General features: G+C 42.8%; 1 protein-coding gene and 3 long non-coding RNA genes across 6 annotated transcripts; 3 read left to right on the top strand and 1 right to left on the bottom strand.

The window, feature by feature from the left end:
• Positions 1–1,109: 1,109 nt before the first annotated feature.
• Positions 1,110–3,704, bottom strand: LOC149267760 (uncharacterized). The gene is made up of 2 exons (XM_089473681.1): positions 2,265–3,704; positions 1,110–1,621 (listed from the first exon to the last, which is right to left on the bottom strand). Exons 1-2 carry the CDS (start codon positions 2,985–2,987, stop codon positions 1,136–1,138), a joined length of 1,209 nt encoding a protein of 402 aa, XP_089329807.1. The 5' UTR covers positions 2,988–3,704; the 3' UTR covers positions 1,110–1,135.
• Positions 3,705–6,010: 2,306 nt separating this feature from the next.
• LOC149267759 (uncharacterized) lies at positions 6,011–6,820 on the top strand. Its single transcript, XR_016271052.1, has 4 exons — positions 6,011–6,245; positions 6,355–6,408; positions 6,505–6,579; positions 6,647–6,820. It is a non-coding gene; the product is annotated as an uncharacterized LOC149267759 (long non-coding RNA).
• A 6,237-nt stretch (positions 6,821–13,057) lies between these two features.
• Positions 13,058–13,785, top strand: LOC149267758 (uncharacterized). Its single transcript, XR_016270947.1, has 4 exons — positions 13,058–13,210; positions 13,298–13,371; positions 13,468–13,544; positions 13,612–13,785. It is a non-coding gene; the product is annotated as an uncharacterized LOC149267758 (long non-coding RNA).
• A 69-nt stretch (positions 13,786–13,854) lies between these two features.
• On the top strand, positions 13,855–20,792 carry LOC149267757 (uncharacterized). Of its 3 annotated transcripts, none has more exons than XR_016270950.1 (5): positions 13,855–14,372; positions 14,494–20,224; positions 20,331–20,384; positions 20,481–20,555; positions 20,623–20,792. It is a non-coding gene; the product is annotated as an uncharacterized LOC149267757 (long non-coding RNA). The 3 variants fall into 3 exon arrangements; XR_016270949.1 differs by having other exon boundaries at positions 13,856–14,844; positions 14,955–20,224; XR_016270948.1 differs by lacking the exons at positions 13,855–14,372; positions 14,494–20,224 and having other exon boundaries at positions 20,236–20,384.
• The last annotated feature ends 1,137 nt before the right edge of the window (positions 20,793–21,929 follow it).

Raw genomic sequence — 21,929 nt, 5'->3', positions numbered from 1 at the left:
CAGTTGGATCGATAGATCTAAATAGCTCTTCCTCATACTTCTGCCTAGCATATATGAGCTCTTTGCGTATGCGATTCGATAGCCTGTTGCAGAGCATCTTAAGCATCGGATTGCGACTTCGAGTAAGATAGCGCTTGACTTGCTTATGGGCCTCGATTAAGTTGCAGAGTCTGTCTATTTACGCGATATCTAGTCCTCTTTATCGTGCGTGGGTGCTGTGCATTCGCATAGTTTGCAGCATCTTCAATGTTTTTTACAAAAATATTGACCGCATCATCAATATCGTCAGCACTGTTGATCTCAGTGTTGAGCAAGATTTTGTCGTTTAGATAGCTCTGAAATTTGTTGATGTTAGCGTTCAGATCAAGTAGATGGCCTTTTGCTCTGCTAGTGACAGGCTTCTCAACCAGCTGAACTTGCAGCGGGAGATGATCAGAGCTGAGCTCGAAAGAGTCAGTGATGGTCAGCAAATCTCGCCTGATACCTTTAAATAGCGCAAAGTCAATGGCAGACGGAGTTTGGCGCGAATTAAACGGAAAATGGGTGGGCGACCCAGTTGCCAGAATGTTGCAATTCACTTGTAGAATACTATTGACTAGCATTCGGCCACGGAGACAAGATCTGGCGTTGCCCCACCACTGACTTTTCGCATTCCAGTCACCACCGACTATAAAAGTGTCACCTAAGAGATAAAGCAGGTTGTTGAAATCTTGCCCAGACCAGATGACTTGAGGCGGGCAGTAGATTGAGACAATATTGATATGACGGCCATTTTGCAGGCTGACTGAAACTTCGACAGATTGATGCGAGTGGTTAGATGTAAAGCGCATAGCGTAATGACATATATGTTGTTTAATTATAAAGGCTGCACCTCCTCTGCGCCTGTTTGAGGGGTGATTTGCTAAATAAACAATATAGCCATTAATAGCAATGCTATCGCTATCAGTCAGATGTGTCTCAGACACTAGCATTATGTCTATATCGTGCTTGACGAGATATAGATTGAGCTCATTAAGCTTTTTCTTGACACCGGCAGCATTCCAAAAAGATATGTTCATGTTGTTGACACGTTGAGATACAGCAGGCTGCAGTGCAGCGCTGCAGTCTACTGGCATTTGGGGAAGTGGATACATTGTTAGACATTTAAGCGCTCATTGGGACCAAATTGGGCCAACAGGCAGGCCGTGAGGGTGGTCATCATCTCAATGAGTTTGTCTATTTTAGCCTCTAATCTAAAGCTAACTTGCACTGGCATACTTGGCACATTCGCATTCATTGGCTGCTCGAAACGTTGAAAATGAACACCCCCACTAACAGGATGCGCACCCCCATCTATTGGTTGCGGATGCCTACGGCGCGTACTCAGACTACGGCTACGTTTTGGCTGCGGCGGCCGCTGCGCGCTTGCCTGCCTAGGCAAACGAACTTGTTGCTGTTGTTGTTGTTGCTGCTGTTGTTGTTGTTGCTGGCTAACTTTGGTGGCTTTTTGCCTAGACTGACGCTGTTTGCTGCTAATAGCTGCCGGTCCGACAGGCTGAGCAAATTGAAGGCCAGCCCGAAGAGCAGCCGAATAACTGGGCCCTGCACTAACAGTTTGCGGTCGTGACTGAGGGGGGGCTTGCTGTAAAAGATTTGGCATATTAGACATGTTTGGCATATTTGCTCGACTGCTCTGAGCAGCAGTAGTGGCAGCTGGCTTGGCTAAGTTGCTAATGACTTTAGCTAGTTGCGCTGGCACTTTCATTTTCGCGCTTCTTGCACGCTTCTTTATAAGAAGGGCAGCCTTTGTAGCTCGCGGCATGTGGGCCGGAGCAATTGGCACACTTTGCTGGAGTTTGGTCGCCTTTTTGCTTGCCACAGTCCGTGGAAGCATGATTGGCGCCGCACTTGACGCAGGCGAAGGGGCGACGGCAATAATTTTTGTGTGCCCAAATTTCTGGCACCTATGGCATTGAGCAATTTCAGCTTGATTTGTACGGCCGCTCAATTTTGACACGCTGATTGCCAATGGCAGTTATTTGCAGCAAATCTGCATTGTTTGCGCTGACGGCCAACTCAACCTCAAAGAGGTCAAGCGGCTCTTTAGAGAAGCGTGATTTAATGCCTCTTAAGAAGCGAACTTCGTGCCCTAATTTGGCCAACTGCTCACGGATATAGTGATCCGGAGTGGAGAAGTGCAGATGCCGAATAACAGCTCTATAGCCGCGCTCGCACTTTAATTGAAATGTGTAATTTTCAATTGCATTAGCATCGAGGTACTTTACCAATTTGCGGTGCGTGGCGACGTCCTTGCACTGGACACGAATGCCGTGGTTAGCAGCAGGCTTGGTGGAGTAATTGTCCTGGCCAATAGCGTCATCCAGGCGTATTAGCAGAGGCATAATATCCGTCACGTTGGCGATAAATAGCGGCGCTGGCTTTGCACTCGGTTGCGCATGGCTGGCTCCAGTTGTAGTGGCGGCGGCAGCAGCAGTAACGGCGGCAGCACTAATAGCAGCTGCAGTGGCAGCATTAGGTGGCATAACTTGCACTTTTGCGGCTGTGCAAGCTTTATTGGCGAGGCAAGTTGCCTCTCGCTGCGTGTCCTCAGTCCTGGTGGTCCGTATTAAGTCGTCAATTTGCTGGCAGTCTTCGTCACTGCCATCCAGATCAACTGCGCCCAGCTGCGCAGTCTTCTTCTTGGGGCTGTCGCCTTTCTCCGCAGTCCTCTTTGCTGCTCTTTCATTAGAGAGCGGCTTTGTAGCACTTTGCATTGCATTTTTTGCAGCAATATATTCAGCGACCATAGATTCCGCAGAAGTGGAAGGTTTTGCCTTTAATTGCTGAGCCGCAGCTCGAGAAGTTGTTGGTCGTGCCGTAACCACACTTTTCTTCACCGGCACTTTTACTGGCGTGGGCGCAGGCGCTAATGGCTGCGAGTCGATTAATAATTCGACTTCCACGTCCATATCCTCGTCACCGTCATCTGCAGTATAGCCCCTAGGCATTGCAGCAATTTAATTTGCAAAATTCAATTGCAAAATCACCGATTTAAATAGATTTAAATTACAACTCTTTTTCTGTTTTTTCTTTTTTTCTGTTCGTATGTCTAAAAAGAACACACATTAGTGATCTCCGCCTCTTCCCATTCTCGTACATGAACAGCTGACCTGCAGCTGCATGATGAGGGGAAGAGTACGGGGATACTCTTTATTTATTTAATACTTCACAATAGCATTTTTATATAAATATAAATAGCGCCTATGAGATAATTAAAATCTAAAAAGGACTATATTTGTCGAAACTTTTCATTAAATGATTAAATTTAAATGGCCATAAGTGCACAAAAATAACAGTGCAGCTTAATGTTACAAAATACTAATAAAAAGAGCAAATTAAAGATAATTCAAAATAACAATAAAGTGCTTGAGTAGCTTACAATAGACTAATTAGATGAGTAAGATATAAGTTTAACAATAGTAATAGATGGCATTAATTAATATAATTCAATTTTTTCATTTATAAGCATCTACAAGATGCACAGAGAAAAATAGCCCCAAGTGGCCAATTGGAATAATAGAGAAAAGTCGAGACAAAGTCTGGTCATTTTCTCCAATACGGGCTTAAGCTAAAATTAGCTTTGATCTCTATGTGATCCAAATACGACCCTATAGGCAGCAAGTGGTGATGGTGGTGGTAGTGGCCGCGGCATTGGCGCAATACCCTCGAAAACAGGTAGTCGTTGCGGCTGGTGGGCTGCTGTTTGTGCAGCTTCGTTGCGTTGCTGAGCCTCACGTCGGCGAAGGAATCGCTCCCTACTTTCAGCAATTTCAGTCGGCTTCCCGTTGTAGTTGTCGCTGGGTGCGTAGAGCAATGTCATTGGCCAAATGCATGCTTACGAGACTCGTGTATCTTGCCAATGTTATCCGCTGTGGGATGAACGGGTCGTAGGCAATGTTTTTGGCCAAGTTGTTGGTATGGACCCGGAGTCGATCATAGTATTTGGCGCAGAGATTGTTGAAGTATATCATCCGCAGATAAAACTTCTAGATCAGCTCTGATGCGCGCGTTCGAAACAAAGTACTGAGCACCAGAAATGGCTCTCAGAGCTTTGTTGTGTACGACTCGAATGCGGCTGAATTGCGCCTCAGATAGCAGAGCACCCCATACAGGCAGCGAGTATTGCCAAAGTGGAGCAACTAGCTGCCTATAAATAATAACTTTTGTCTTAAGCGTCAATTTGCTATCTTTGTTAATGAGCCAATCTATCTTTTTAAGCCTAGCCCTGACCCTAGTAACGACCGTAGTGACATGTTGTGAGAATCGTAGTTTTGTGTCTAGAGTAACGCCCAAATACGAATGTGAGGTGCCATTTTCAATAGTTTCGTTGCCAATACGAATAGCCTGATATGGCGCTATAACTCGAAGCGTATGCATGATATGCATAGTCTTGCTTGCATTAATTGTAATGCACCACTTGCTCGCCCATTCAGCCAATCTATCCATATAAGCTTGCTGCTGAATAAGCGCATCTGCTTGACGAAAGTCTGCCGAAAGAACGATGACGTCGTCAGCATAAGTGGCAATCAAAGTCCCTCGCGGATAAGCTGGCCTCGGTATATCGCTGGTGTACACATTGTACAAGATAGGCCCGAGCAAGCTACCTTGTGGCACACCAGCGTGAATTTGCTTAATACCTGAGCGACAGCCACCGTGACACTCAACAATAAACGTCCGATCAACTAAATAGCAGCAGAGGATGCGGTAGAGAGCATCCGGCAATAGCATCTTGAGCTTATATTTCAAGCCTGTATGCCACACTCGATCAAAGGCTTCCTTGATATCCATATAGACAGCAGAGCAGTATTTGCGGTCATCAAACGCTTTAATAATAAATTGAGTAACTCGACCCAATTGCTGTTCAGCTGAGTGCGCTTTGCGGAATCCAAACTGGTGGCTGGGAATCGCATTTACAAGAGTATCATGCTCCAGCATACGGCTCAAAATAAGATACTCGAGTATCTTTGAGAGGCCAGACAGCAGACTTATTGGCCTGTATGATGCGACGTGTTGCGTAGGCTTGCCAGGCTTATGCACCATCTTCACCATCGCTAACTTCCAACAAGAGGGGAAATGACCCAGTCTAAAAGAGTTATTGCATATTAAGACGAGATACAGAATAGCCTTCATCGGCAGCGCTTTGATGGTGTGATTATCAATTTGATCCAATCCAGCCGCTTTTTTGTTCTCTAGCGTGCTGATGTGACTGATGACCTCAGCCGCAGTGACTGGCCGAAATGAGACTGAAGCAGTCAAAGATGGCTGGCTAACTTGAGCCTCGATCTCGGCCAGATCACTGGGCGGCGTAGTCACGATTGGCTGAAAACGCTGCTCAAGACTCGCAGCAAATGTTTCGGCCTTCTCGGCTGTTGTCTTGCACCAGACATTTTGCGAATTAGAGCCATTGTCACTGGAGGACTTCAACAGCGGTAGATTTTTCTGTTGGTATGTTGCAGAGAACACACAATAATGATCTCCGCTTCTTCACACCTCATACATGATCAGCTGACCAGCAGCTGCATGGCGAGGGGAAGATAGTACGGGGATACTCTTTATTTCTTTAATACTTCACAATAGCATTTTTATATAAATATAAATAGCGCCTATGAGATAATTAAAATCTAAAAAGGACTATATTTGTCGAAACTTTTCATTAAATGAATAAATTTAAATGGCCATAAGTGCACAAAAATAACAGTGCAGCTTAATGTTACAAAATACTAATAAAAGAGCAATTAAAGATAATTCAAAATAACAATAAAGTGCTTGAGTAGCTTACAATAGACTAATTAGATGAGTAAGATATAAGTTTAACAATAGTAATAGATGGCATTAATTAATATAATTCAATTTTTTTCATTTATAAGCATCTACAAGATGCACAGAGAAAATAGCCCGAAGTGGCCAATTGGAATAATAGAGAAAAGTCGAGACAAAGTCTGGTCATTTTCTCCAATGCGGGCTAAGCTAAAATTAGCTTAAATTACAAAAAGTAAATGATAATTAATATAGATAATTAATTAAAAATAGTTTAACAATTCATTTTAGCAGTTTTGATTTCATTAACATTCATTCGATATATCGCAAGTGCAATTGAGTAAGTGACGATGCACCCCTGGCGTTGTGCCTATCGGGGTGCATAATCAAAACAAAACAAAAACAGCTGATTGAAATTGCATTAAATGCAAATTTTATGCTGCTAATTGGTAAGTTTAAATATAACAAGTAAATAATTGAAATTAATGATATTAATAATTAATATTAATTAATTATTATCTTTTTATATATATGTGGCTGCTGTCATACGGAATACAGACGGGCGCAATACTGAATATAGCAGGATTGCATTAATTGCAAGCTGACTAGCAGGTGAGTTTTGCAATATAAAAAATTAACAATTGAAAAAGTGATATTAATAAAGTTAACAATTAATATTAATTAATTATTATCTTTATATATAAACAGCTGCTACCATACAAAGTGCAGAGGGGCGCAAAGCTGGAAATAGTCGAATTTCATTAATTGCGAGCTGACTAGCAGGTAAGTGAATTTTGCAGAAGTTAATAAAAACATTCAAAGATTATTAATGTTGATTTTTTCTTTGCAGAGCACATCAACTACGGCAAGGAGACTTAGCCAAGTGGGCTGCACAGCCAATAGGGCGTATATTTAAGTTAGTTTTTAGTTAATTACAAAATGTGCATTTAAGGCGCAAGCGCCGTCACATATGTTCCGTGCACATATATATGTATGTGCCGAAAATAAAATTTTGAAATTGTAACTGAGTGTTTAATTTGTGTTTAAATAGTGTAATTACTTAACTCTGATCCCTATGTGATCCAAATACGACCCTATAGGCAGCAAGTGGTGATGGTGGTGGTAGTGGCCGCGGCATTGGCGCAATACCCTCGAAAACAGGTAGTCGTTGCGGCTGGTGGGCTGCTGTTTGTGCAGCTTCGTTGCGTTGCTGAGCCTCACGTCGGCGAAGGAATCGCTCCCTACTTTCAGCAATTTCGTCGGCTTCCCGTTGTAGTTGTCGCTGGGTGCGTAGAGCAATGTCATTGGCCAAATGCATGCTTACGAGACTCGTGTATCTTGCCAATGTTATCCGCTGTGGGATGAACGGGTCGTAGGCAATGTTTTTGGCCAAGTTGTTGGTATGGACCCGGAGTCGATCATAGTATTTGGCGCAGAGATTGTTGAATATATCATCCGCAGATAAAACTTCCAGATCAGCTCTGATGCGCGCGTTCGAAACAAAGTACTGAGCACCAGAAATGGCTCTCAGAGCTTTGTTGTGTACGACTCGAATGCGGCTGAATTGCGCCTCAGATAGCAGAGCACCCCATACAGGCAGCGAGTATTGCCAAAGTGGAGCAACTAGCTGCTTATAATAATGACTTTAGTCTTAAGCGTCAATTTGCTATCCTTGTTAATGAGCCAATCTATCTTTTTAAGCCTAGCCCTGACCCTAGTAACGACCGTAGTGACATGTTGTGAGAATCGTAGTTTTGTGTCTAGAGTAACGCCCAAATACGAATGTGAGGTGCCATTTTCAATAGTTTCGTTGCCAATACGAATAGCCTGATATGGCGCTATAACTCGAAGCGTATGCATGATATGCATAGTCTTGCTTGCATTAATTGTAATGCACCACTTGCTCGCCCATTCAGCCAATCTATCCATGTAAGCTTGCTGCTGATTAAGCGCATCTGCTTGACGAAAGTCTGCCGACAGAACGATGACGTCATCAGCATAAGTAGCTATAAGAATCCCATGCAGACAAGTTGGCCTTGGCATATCGCTGGTGTATATATTATACAAGATTGGCCCGAGCAAGCTACCTTGTGGCACACCAGCGTGAATCTGTTTGATACCTGAGCGACAGCCACCGTGGCACTCAACAATGAAAGTGCGATCTGCTAGATAGCAGCAGAGGATGCGATAGAGAGCATCCTGGCAGTAGCCTCTTAAGCTTATACTTCAAGCCTGTATGCCACACTCGATCAAAGGCTTCTTTGATATCCATGTATACAGCAGAGCAGTATTTGTGGTCATCAAACGCTTTAATAATGTATTGGGTGACTCGACCCAATTGCTGTTCAGCTGAGTGCGCTTTGCGGAATCCAAATTGATGGTTTGGGATAGCATTTAGAAGAGTATCTTGCTCCAGCATACGGCTCAAAATAAGATACTCGAGTATCTTTGAGAGGCCAGACAGCAGACTTATTGGCCTGTATGATGCGACGTGTTGCGTAGGCTTGCCAGGCTTATGCACCATCTTCACCATCGCTAGCTTCCAGCAAGAGGGGAAATGACCCAATCTAAAAGAGTTGTTACAGATCAAAACAAGATACAGAATAGCCTTCATTGGCAGCGCTTTAAGGGTGTGATTATCAATTTGATCCAATCCAGCCGCTTTTTTGTTTTCCAGCGTGCTGATGTGACTGATGACCTCAGCCGCAGTGACTGGCCGAAATGAGACTGAAGCAGTCAAAGATGGCTGGCTAACTTGAGCCTCGATCTCGGCCAGATCACTGGGCGGCGTAGTCACGATTGGCTGAAAACGCTGCTCAAGACTCGCAGCAAATGTTTCGGCCTTCTCGGCTGTTGTCTTGCACCAGACATTTTGCGCATTAGAGCCATTGCCACTGGAGGACTTCAACAGCGGTAGATTTGGAGCAGGCTGCCGCTTGATCTCGTTGGTCAGCCGCCAGAGCTTCTGCATGCTATATCTATCAGTTGGATCGATAGATCTAAATAGCTCTTCCTCATACTTCTGCCTAGCATATATGAGCTCTTTGCGTATGCGATTCGATAGCCTGTTGCAGAGCATCTTAAGCATCGGATTGCGATTTCGAGCGAGATAGCGCTTGACTTGCTTATGGGCTTCGATAAGTTGCAGAGTCTGTCTATCTACACGAAATCTAGTCCTCGTTATCTTGCGTGGGTTCTGTGCATTCGCATAGTTTGCAGCATCTTCAATGTTTTTTACAAAAATATTGACCGCATCATCAATATCGTCAGCACTGTTGATCTCAGTGTTGAGCAAGATTTTGCCGTTTAGATAGCTCTGAAATTTGTTGATGTTAGCGTTCAGATCAAGTAGATGGCCTTTTGCTCTGCTGGTGTCAGGCTTCTCAACCAGCTGAACTTGCAACGGGAGATGATCAGAGCTAAGCTCGAAAGAGTCAGTGATGGCAAGCAAATCTCGCCTGATACCTTTAAATAGCGCAAAGTCAATGGCAGACGGAGTTTGGCGTGAATTAAACGGAAAATGGGTGGGCGACCCAGTTGCCAGAATGTTGCAATTCACTTGTAGAATACTATTGACTAGCATTCGGCCACGGAGACAAGATCTGGCGTTGCCCCACCACTGACTTTTCGCATTCCAGTCACCACCGACTATAAAAGTGTCACCCAAGGATAAAAGCAGGTTGTTGAAATCTTGCCCAGACCAGATGACTTGAGGCGGGCAGTTTTCTAGGTGAGGTGCCTGCTGGCGGCTGCGCTCTCGCGACCGATCTCGCTGCCGTCCAACTAGCAATTGGCTGGGCTGCCCACTCCTGCCATTCACCTCCACCAGGCATGGCAGGGCGCGGGCTGTAAATATCTCAATCGATACCTAGTATCATTTGTTTAGAAATTAAGTGGCGCCTGAAAACATGCTACGCAGAGCAGTCAGGGCTCGAGTTGCTGGGGAACTACTCAGCCAGGGCTGAGAAGCTTATTGACATTACTATCGTAATATATGAATGTTATCGATGTGCGATCATTTTGAATGACGAACTTAGAGCTATTGTGACTTAGAACTATATTTACAAATAACAATAGGAAAACTTAAATTAACTTAGCTAATCATACTAATTATTTTCTATTTATTTACAGGTGACATCTAGGCGAGGAAACCATCAGGACCATCAGGGACAGACGGCCTCCATCAGTGGCAGCACAATCGGTGGAAATTATGCAGGGCTTTTTTTCTGTTCGTATGTCTAAAAAGAACACACATTAGTGATCTCCGCCTCTTCCCATTCTCGTACATGAACAGCTGACCTGCAGCTGCATGATGAGGGGAAGAGTACGGGGATACTCTTTATTTATTTAATACTTCACAATAGCATTTTTTTATAAATATAAATAGCGCCTATGAGATAACTAAAATCTAAAAAGGACTATATTTGTCGAAACTTTTCATTAAATGATTAAATTTAAATGGCCATAAGTGCACAAAAATAACAGTGCAGCTTAATGTTACAAAATACTAATAAAAAGAGCAAATTAAAGATAATTCAAAATAACAATAAAGTGCTTGAGTAGCTTACAATAGACTAATTAGATGAGTAAGATAAAAGTTTAACAATAGTAATAGATAGCATTAATTAATATAATTCAATTTTTTCATTTATAAGCATCTACAAGATGCACAGAGAAAAATAGCCCCAAGTGGCCAATTGGAATAATAGAGAAAAGTCGAGACAAAGTCTGGTCATTTTCTCCAATACGGGCTTAAGCTAAAATTAGCTTTGATCTCTATGTGATCCAAATACGACCCTATAGGCAGCAAGTGGTGATGGTGGTGGTAGTGGCCGCGGCATTGGCGCAATACCCTCGAAAACAGGTAGTCGTTGCGGCTGGTGGGCTGCTGTTTGTGCAGCTTCGTTGCGTTGCTGAGCCTCACGTCGGCGAAGGAATCGCTCCCTACTTTCAGCAATTTCGTCGGCTTCCCGTTGTAGTTGTCGCTGGGTGCGTAGAGCAATGTCATTGGCCAAATGCATGCTTACGAGACTCGTGTATCTTGCCAATGTTATCCGCTGTGGGATGAACGGGTCGTAGGCAATGTTTTTGGCCAAGTTGTTGGTATGGACCCGGAGTCGATCATAGTATTTGGCGCAGAGATTGTTGAGTATATCATCCGCAGATAAAACTTCTAGATCAGCTCTGATGCGCGCGTTCGAAACAAAGTACTGAGCACCAGAAATGGCTCTCAGAGCTTTGTTGTGTACGACTCGAATGCGGCTGAATTGCGCCTCAGATAGCAAAGCACCCCATACAGGCAGCGAGTATTGCCAAAGTGGAGCAACTAGCTGCTTGTATATGATGACTTTAGTCCTTAGAGTCAATTTACTGTCTTTATTGATGAGCCAATCTATCTTTTTAAGCCTAGCCCTAACCCTAGTAACGACCGTAGTGACATGTTGTGAGAAGCGCAGTTTCGTATCTAGAGTAACACCCAAATATGAATGAGAAGTGCCATTTTCAATGGTTTCGTTGCCAATGCGAATAGCCTGATATGGCGCTATAACTCTAAGCGTATGCATGATATGCATAGTCTTGTTTGCATTAATTGTAATGCACCACTTGCTCGCCCATTCAGCCAAACTATCCATATACGCCTGCTGCTGACTGAGCGCGACTGCTTGACGAGAGTCAGCCGAAAGAACGATGACGTCGTCAGCATAAGTGGCAATCAAAGTCCCTCGCGGGTAAGCTGGCCTCGGTATATCGCTGGTGTACACATTGTACAAGATAGGCCCGAGCAAGCTACCTTGTGGCACACCAGCGTGAATTTGCTTAATACCTGAGCGACAGCCACCGTGACACTCAACAATAAAAGTGCGATCTGTTAGATAGCAGCAGAGGATGCGGTAGAGAGCATCCGGCAATAGCATCTTGAGCTTATACTTCAAGCCTGTATGCCACACTCGATCAAAGGCTTCTTTGATATCCATGTACACAGCAGAGCAGTATTTATGGTCATCAAACGCTTTAATAATAAATTGGGTGACTCGACCCAATTGCTGTTCAGCTGAGTGCGCTTTGCGGAATCCAAATTGATGGTTTGGGATCGCATTTACAAGAGTATCTTGCTCCAGCATACGGCTCAAAATAAGATACTCGAGTATCTTTGAGAGGCCAGACAGCAGACTTATTGGCCTGTATGATGCGACGTGTTGCGTAGGCTTGCCAGGCTTATGCACCATCTTCACCATCGCTAACTTCCAGCAAGAAGGGAAATGACCCAGTCTAAAAGAGTTATTGCATATCAAGACGAGATACAGAATAGCCTTCATAGGCAGCGCTTTAATGGTGTGATTATCAATTTGATCCAATCCAGCCGCTTTTTTGTTCTCTAGCGTGCTGATGTGACTGATGACCTCAGCCGCAGTGACTGGCCGAAATGAGACTGAAGCAGTCAAAGATGGCTGGCTAACTTGAGCCTCGATCTCGGCCAGATCACTGGGCGGCGTAGTCACGATTGGCTGAAAACGCTGCTCAAGACTTGCAGCAAATGTTTCGGCCTTCTCGGCTGTTGTCTTGCACCAGACATTTTGCGCATTAGAGCCATTGCCACTGGAGGACTTCAACAGCGGTAGATTTGGAGCAGGCTTTTTTTTCTGTTGGTATGTTGCAGAGAACACACAATAATGATCTCCGCTTCTTCACACCTCATACATGATCAGCTGACCAGCAGCTGCATGGCGAGGGGAAGATAGTACGGAGATACTTTTTATTCATACAATACTTTACAATAGTATTTCTTAAGAATATGAGTAGCGCCTATAAGATACTTAGAAATATACAGAAGGTCAATATTTACCGAAACTTTTCATAAAATGAATTAATTTAAATGGCCATAAGTGCACAAAAATAACAGTGCAGCTTAATGTTACAAAATACAGATAAAATGAGCAATTTAAAGATAATACAAATTAACTATAAAGTGCTTGAGTAACTGATTAACGACTAAATAGATAAGTAAGATTTAAGTTTAACAATAGTAATGGATGGCATTAATTAATATAATTCATTTTTTTCATTTATAAGCATCTACAAGATGCACAGAGAAAAATAGCCCAAAGTGGCCAATTGGAATAATAGAGAAAAGTCGAGACAAAGTCTGGTCATCTTCTCCAATATGAGCTTAAGCTAAAATTAACTTAAATTACAAAATGTTTATGATAATTAATATAGATAATTAATTAAAAATAGTTTAACAATTCATTTTAGCAGTTTTGATTTAATTAACATTCATTCAATATATCGCAAGTGCAATTGGTAAGTGACGATGCACCCCTGGTTTACATACCTATCGGAATGCATAACCAAAACAAAAACAAAGACAGCTGATTGAAAATTGCATTAAATGCAAATTTGATGCTGCTAATTGGTAAGTTTAAATATTAATAATTATATAAGTGATATTAATGACATTAATAATACATATTAATTAATAATAATCTTTTTATATTTACAGCTGCTACCATACAACATGCAGAAAGCGCAATACTGAAGATAGCGGAATTGCATTAATTGCAAGCTGACTAGCAGGTAAGTAACTTTGCAAAATAGAAATTAATAATTATAAAAGCAATATTGAAGATATTAATAATTAATATTAATTAATTATTATCTTTTTATATATAGAGCTGCTGCCATACAAGGTGCAGAGGGGCGCAAAAATGGAAATTGCAGAATTGCATTAACTGCAAGCTGACTAGCAGGTATGTGAATTTTGCAGAAGTAAATAAAAACATTAAAAGATAATTAATGTTGATTTTTTCATTGCAGAATATATGAAGTACAGCAAGGAGACCTAGCCAAGTGGGCTGCATAGTCAATAGGGCACATAATTAAGTTAGATTTAAGTAGATTTAAAATGTGCATTTTAGGCGCTAGTGCCGTCACATATGTTCGCTGTACATATACATATATGTGCCGAAAATAAAATTTTTGAATTGTCAATTTGTGTTAATACTTAACTTAGATCTCTATGTGATCCAAATTTTCTAGGTGAGGTGCCTGCTGGCGGCTGCGCTCTCGCGACCGATCTCGCTGCCGTCCAACTAGCAATTGGCTGGGCTGCCCACTTCTGCCATTCACCACCACCAGGCATGGCAGGGCGCGGGCTGTGAATATCTCAATCGATACCTAGTATCATTTGTTTAGAAATTAAGTGGCGCCTGAAAACATGCTACGCAGAGCAGTCAGGGCTCGAGTTGCTGGGGAACTGCTCAGCCAGGGCTGAGTAGATTATTGGCATTACTATCGTAATATATGAATGTTATCGATGTGCGATCATTTTGAATGGCGAACTTAGAGCTATTGTGACTTAGAACTATATTTACAAATAACAATAGGAAAACTTAAATTAACTTAGCTAATAATACTAATTATTTTCTTTTTATTTACAGGTGAGGAGACATCTAGGCGAGGAAACCATCAGGACCATCAGGGACAGACGGCCTCCATCAGTGGCAGCATAATCGGTGGAAATTATGCAGGACAAGATGAATGGCTGCTGGCACCGCAATGTGGACCAGCGACACATGGTAAATATTAGGCATCTCGAGTTTGCTGGAGACTAGCACCAGCATCACCAGATCCTCTAGTGGCAGAAGCAGGTAAGTTGACATCATTATTGACAATTTACTGAAATCTATTCAATTACAGATTCAGCAAATCGACTGCATCCATCGGCAAAGCAGGTATGTGGACATCATTATTGGCAATTTACTCAGCATCACCAGGTCCTCAAGTGGCAGGAAGCTGGTAAGTTGACATCATTATTGACAATTTACTGAAATCTGTTCAATTACAGATTCAGCAAATCAACTGCATCCATCGGCAAAGCAGGCAAGTTGACATCATTATTGGCAATTTACTGAAATCTATTCAATTACAGATTCAGCAAATCAACTGCATCCATCAGCAAAGCAGGCAAGTGGACATCATTATTGACAACTTACTGAAATCTGTTCAGTTACAGATTCAGCAAATCAACTGCATCCATCGGGAAAGCAGGTAAGTGGACATCATTGGCAATTTACTCAGCATCACCAGATCCTCAAGTGGCAGGAAGCAGGTAAGTTGACATCATTATTGACAATTTACTGAAATCTATTCAATTACAGATTCAGCAAATCGACTGCATCCATCGGCATCATCTGGGGCATCCAGGATTTGGACAATTTTTCTGTTCGTATGTCTATGAAGAACACACATTAATGATCTCCGCCTCTTCTCATTCTCGTACATGAACAGCTGACCTGCAGCTGCATGATGAGGGGAAGAGTACGGGGATACTCTTTATTTATTTAATACTTCACAATAGCATTTTTTTATAAATATAAATAGCGCCTATGAGATAACTAAAATCTAAAAAGGACTATATTTGTCGAAACTTTTCATTAAATGATTAAATTTAAATGGCCATAAGTGCACAAAAATAACAGTGCAGCTTAATGTTACAAAATACTAATAAAAAGAGCAAATTAAAGATAATTCAAAATAACAATAAAGTGCTTGAGTAGCTTACAATAGACTAATTAGATGAGTAAGATAAAAGTTTAACAATAGTAATAGATAGCATTAATTAATATAATTCAATTTTTTCATTTATAAGCATCTACAAGATGCACAGAGAAAAATAGCCCCAAGTGGCCAATTGGAATAATAGAGAAAAGTCGAGACAAAGTCTGGTCATTTTCTCCAATACGGGCTTAAGCTAAAATTAGCTTTGATCTCTATGTGATCCAAATACGACCCTATAGGCAGCAAGTGGTGATGGTGGTGGTAGTGGCCGCGGCATTGGCGCAATACCCTCGAAAACAGGTAGTCGTTGCGGCTGGTGGGCTGCTGTTTGTGCAGCTTCGTTGCGTTGCTGAGCCTCACGTCGGCGAAGGAATCGCTCCCTACTTTCAGCAATTTCATCGGCTTCCCGTTGTAGTTGTCGCTGGGTGCGTAGAGCAATGTCATTGGCCAAATGCATGCTTACGAGACTCGTGTATCTTGCCAATGTTATCCGCTGTGGGATGAACGGGTCGTAGGCAATGTTTTTGGCCAAGTTGTTGGTATGGACCCGGAGTCGATCATAGTATTTGGCGCAGAGATTGTTGAATATATCATCCGCAGATAAAACTTCTAGATCAGCTCTGATGCGCGCGTTCGAAACAAAGTACTGAGCACCAGAAATGGCTCTCAGAGCTTTGTTGTGTACGACTCGAATGCGGCTGAATTGCGCCTCAGATAGCAAAGCACCCCATACAGGCAGCGAGTATTGCCAAAGTGGAGCAACTAGCTGCTTGTATATGATGACTTTAGTCCTTAGAGTCAATTTACTGTCTTTATTGATGAGCCAATCTATCTTTTTAAGCCTAGCCCTGACCCTAGTAACGACCGTAGTGACATGTTGTGAGAATCGTAGTTTTGTGTCTAGAGTAACGCCCAAATACGAATGTGAGGTGCCATTTTCAATAGTTTCGTTGCCAATACGAATAGCCTGATATGGCGCTATAACTCGAAGCGTATGCATGATATGCATAGTCTTGTTTGCATTAATCGTAATGCACCACTTGCTCGCCCATTCAGCCAATCTATCCATGTAAGCTTGCTGCTGATTAAGCGCATCTGCTTGACGAAAGTCTGCCGAAAGAACGATGACGTCGTCAGCATAAGTAGCTATAAGAATCCCACGCAGACAAGTTGGCCTTGGCATATCGCTGGTGTATATATTATACAATATTGGCCCGAGCAAACTACCTTGTGGCACACCAGCGTGAATCTGTTTGATACCTGAGCGACAGCCACCGTGGCACTCAACAATGAAAGTGCGATCTGCTAGATAGCAGCAGAGGATGCGATAGAGAGCATCCGGCAATAGCCTCTTAAGCTTATACTTCAAGCCTGTATGCCACACTCGATCAAAGGCTTCTTTGATATCCATGTACACAGCGGAGCAGTATTTGTGGTCATCAAACGCTTTAATAATGTATTGGGTGACTCGACCCAATTGCTGTTCAGCTGAATGCGCCTTGCGGAATCCAAACTGGTGGTTGGGAATCGCATTTACAAGAGTATCTTGCTCCAGCATACGGCTCAAAATAAGATACTCGAGTATCTTTGAGAGGCCAGATAGCAGACTTATTGGCCTGTATGATGCGACGTGTTGCGTAGGCTTGCCAGGCTTATGCACCATCTTCACCATCGCTAACTTCCAGCAAGAGGGGAAATGACCCAGTCTAAAAGAGTTATTGCATATCAAGACGAGATACAGAATAGCCTTCATCGGCAGCGCTTTAATGGTGTGATTATCAATTTGGTCCAATCCAGCCGCTTTTTTGTTCTCTAGCGTGCTGATGTGACTGATGACCTCAGCCGCAGTGACTGGCCGAAATGAGACTGAAGCAGTCAAAGATGGCTGGCTAACTTGAGCCTCGATCTCGGCCAGATCACTGGGCGGCGTAGTCACGATTGGCTGAAAACGCTGCTCAAGACTTGCAGCAAATGTTTCGGCCTTCTCGGCTGTTGTCTTGCACCAGACATTTTGCGCATTAGAGCCATTGCCACTGGAGGACTTCAACAGCGGTAGATTTGGAGCAGGCTGCCGCTTGATTTCGTTGGTCAGCCGCCAGAGCTTCTGCATACTATATCTATCAGTTGGATCGATAGATCTAAATAGCTCTTCCTCATACTTCTGCCTAGCATATATGAGCTCTTTGCGTATGCGATTCGATAGCCTGTTGCAGAGCATCTTAAGCATCGGATTGCGACTTCGAGTCAGATAGCGCTTGACTTGCTTATGGGCCTCGATAAGTTGCAGAGTCTGTCTATTTACGCGATATCTAGTCCTCTTTATCGTGCGTGGGTTCTGTGCATTCGCATAGTTTGCAGCATCTTCAATGTTTTTTACAAAAATATTGACCGCATCATCAATATCGTCAGCACTGTTGATCTCAGTGTTGAGCAAGATTTTGCCGTTTAGATAGCTCTGAAATTTGTTGATGTTAGCGTTCAGACCAAGTAGATGGCCTTTTGCTCTGCTGGTGACAGGCTTCTCAACCAGCTGAACTTGCAACGGGAGATGATCAGAGCTAAGCTCGAAAGAGTCAGTGATGGCAAGCAAATCTCGCCTGATACCTTTAAATAGCGCAAAGTCAATGGCAGACGGAGTTTGGAGTGAATTAAACGGAAAATGGGTGGGCGACCCAGTTGCCAGAATGTTGCAATTCACTTGTAGAATACTATTGACTAGCATTCGGCCACGGAGACAAGATCTGGCGTTGCCCCACCACTGACTTTTCGCATTCCAGTCACCACCGACTATAAAAGTGTCACCCAGAGAAGATAGCAGGTTGTTGAAATCTTGCCCAGACCAGATGACTTGAGGCGGGCAGTAGATTGAGACAATATTGATATGACGGCCATTTTGCAGGCTGACTGAAACTTCGACAGATTGATGCGAGTCGTTAGATGTAAAGCGCATAGCGTAATGACATATATGTTGTTTAATTATAAAGGCTGCACCTCCTCTGCGCCTGTTTGAGGGGTGATTTGCTAAATAAACAATATAGCCATTAATAGCAATGCTATCGCTATCAGTCAGATGCGTCTCAGACACTAGCATTATGTCTATATCGTGCTTGACGAGATATAGATTGAGCTCATTAAGCTTTTTCTTGACACCGGCAGCATTCCAAAAAGATATGTTCATGTTGTTGATACGTTGAGATACAGCAGGCTGCAGTGCAGCGCTGCGTCTACTGGCATTTGGGGAAGTGGATACATTGTTAGACATTTAAGCGCTCATTGGGACCAAATTGGGCCAACAGGCAGGCCGTGAGTGTGGTCATCATCTCAATGAGTTTGTCTATTTTAGCCTCTAATCTAAAGCTAACTTGCACTGGCATACTTGGCACATTCGCATTCATTGGCTGCTCGAAACGTTGAAAATGAACACCCCCACTAACAGGATGCGCACCCCCATCTATTGGTTGCGGATGCCTACGGCGCGTACTCAGACTACGGCTACGTTTTGGCTGCGGCGGCCGCTGCGCGCTTGCCTGCCTAGGGAAACGAACTTGTTGCTGTTGTTGTTGTTGCTGCTGTTGTTGTTGTTGCTGGCTAACTTTGGTGGCTTTTTGCCTAGACTGACGCTGTTTGCTGCTAATAGCTGCCGGTCCGACAGGCTGAGCAAATTGAAGGCCCGCCCGAAGAGCAGCCGAATAGCTGGGCCCTGCACTAACAGTTTGCGGTCGTGACTGAGGGGGGGCTTGCTGTAAAAGATTTGGCATATTAGACATGTTTGGCATATTTGCTCGACTGCTCTGAGCAGCAGTAGTGGCAGCTGGCTTGGCTAAATTGCTAATGACTTTAGCTAGTTGCGTGGCACTTTCATTTTCGCGCTTCTTGCACGCTTCCTTATAAGAAGGGCAGCCTTTGTAGCTCGCGGCATGTGGGCCGGAGCAATTGGCACACTTTGCTGGAGTTTGGTCGCCTTTTTGCTTGCCACAGTCCGTGGAAGCATGATTGGCGCCGCACTTGACGCAGGCAAAGGGGCGACGGCAATAATTTTTAGTATGCCCAAATTTCTGGCATCTATGGCATTGAGCAACTTCGCTGGATTTGTACGGCTTTCTGTTCGTATGTCTAAAAAGAACACACATTAGTGATCTCCGCCTCTTCCCATTCTCGTACATGAACAGCTGACCTGCAGCTGCATGATGAGGGGAAGAGTACGGGGATACTCTTTATTTATTTAATACTTCACAATAGCATTTTATGTAAATATAAATAGCGCCTATGAGATAATTAAAATCTAAAAAGGACAATATTTGTCGAAACTTATCATAGAATGATTCAATTTAAATAGCCATAAGTGCACAAAAATAACAGTGCAGCTTAATTTTACAAAATACTTTTATAAGAGCAATTTAAAGATAATACAAATTAACAATAAAGTGCTTGAGTAACTGATTAACGACTAAATAGATGAGTAAGATTTAAGTTTAACAATAGTAATAGATGGCATTAATTAATATAATTCAATTATTTCATTAATAAGCATCTACAAGATGCACAGAGAAAATAGCCCAAAGTGGCCAAATGGAATAATAGAGAAAAGTCGAGACAGAGTCTGGTCATTTTCTCAAATATGGGCTTAAGCAAAAATTAACTTAAATTACAAAAAGTTTATGACAATTAGTATAGATAATTAAATAGAAATAGTTTAACAATTCATTTTAGCAGTTTTGATTTAATTAATTTTCGTTCGATGTATCGCAAATGCAATTGGAAAGTGACGATGCACCCCTGGCTTTGTGCCTATCGGAGTGCATAATCAAAACAAAAACAAAAAACAGCTGATTGAAAATTGCATTAAATGCAAATTTTATGCTGCTAATTGGTAAGTTTAAATATTAATAATTAATTGAAATTAATTATATGAATAATTAATATTAATTAACTATCATATTTTTATATATATGCGGCTGCTATTATACGAAATACAGACGGGCGCAATACTGTAGACAGCGGAATTGCATTAAGTGCAAGCTGACTAGCAGGTGAGTTTTGCAAAATAAAAATTAGAAATTGTAAACGTGATATTAATAAAGTTGATAATTAATATTGATTGATTATTATCTTTATATAAAAAACAGCTGCTACCATACAAAGTGCAGAGGGGCGCAAAGCTGGAAATGGCCGAACTTCATTGATTGCAAGTTGACTAGCAGGTAAGTGAATTTTGCAGAAGTTAATAAGAACATTCAAAGATTATTAATGTTGATTTTTTCTTTGCAGAATACATGAAGTACAGCAAGGAGACTTAGCCATATGGGCTGCATAGCCAATAGGGCGCGTATTTAAGTTAGTTTTAAGTAGGCTTAAAATGTGCATTTTAGGCGCAAGCGCCGTCGCATATGTTCGCTGCACATATATATGTGCCGAAAATAAAATTTTTGAATTGTCAATTAGTGTTAATACTTAACTTAGATCTCTATGTGATCCAAATACGACCCTATAGGCAGCAAGTGGTGATGGTGGTGGTAGTGGCCGCGGCATTGGCGCAATACCCTCGAAAACAGGTAGTCGTTGCGGCTGGTGGGCTGCTGCTTGTGCGGCTTCGTTGCGTTGCTGAGCCTCCCGTCGGCGAAGGAATCGCTCTCTGCTTTCAGCTACTTCGTCGGCTTCTCTTTGCAGTTGCCGCTGAGTGCGTAAAGCAATATCGTTGGCTAAATGCGTGTTAACGAGACTCGTGTATCTAGCCAATGTTATCCGCTGTGGGATGAACGGGTCGTAGGCAATGTTTTTGGCCAAGTTGTTGGTATGGACCCGGAGTCGATCATAGTATTTGGCGCAGAGATTGTTGAATATATCATCCGCAGATGGAACTTCCAAATCAGCTCTGATGCGCGCGTTCGAAACAAAGTACTGAGCACCAGAAATGGCTCTCAGAGCTTTGTTGTGTACGACTCGAATGCGGTTGAATTGCGCCTCAGATAGCAGAGCGCCCCATACAGGCAGCGAGTATTGCCAAAGTGGAGCAACTAGCTGCCTATAAATAATGACTTTTGTTCTAAGCGTCAATTTGCTATCCTTGTTAATGAGCCAATCTATCTTTTTAAGCCTAGCCCTGACCCTAGTAACGACCGTAGTGACATGTTGTGAGAATCGTAGTTTTGTGTCTAGAGTAACGCCCAAATACGAATGTGAGGTGCCATTTTCAATAGTTTCGTTGCCAATACGAATAGCCTGATATGGCGCTATAACTCGAAGCGTATGCATGATATGCATAGTCTTGCTTGCATTAATTGTAATGCACCACTTGCTCGCCCATTCAGCCAATCTATCCATATAAGCTTGCTGTTGAATAAGCGCATCTGCTTGACGAAAGTCTGCCGACAGAACGATGACGTCGTCAGCATAAGTGGCAATCAAAGTCCCTCGCGGATAAGCTGGCCTCGGTATATCGCTGGTGTACACATTGTACAAGATAGGCCCGAGCAAGCTACCTTGTGGCACACCAGCGTGAATTTGCTTGATTCCTGAGCGACAGCCACCGTGACACTCAACAATAAACGTCCGATCAACTAAATAGCAGCAGAGGA

Source organism: Drosophila arizonae, chromosome X, assembly GCF_054131065.1.
Source record: "Drosophila arizonae isolate 15081-1271.41 chromosome X, UAZ_ARI_1.0, whole genome shotgun sequence".
NCBI lineage: Eukaryota > Metazoa > Arthropoda > Insecta > Diptera > Drosophilidae > Drosophila > Drosophila arizonae.
Note: the sequence above shows the minus strand (reverse complement) of the source record. Positions and strands in the feature narration are given on the sequence as shown.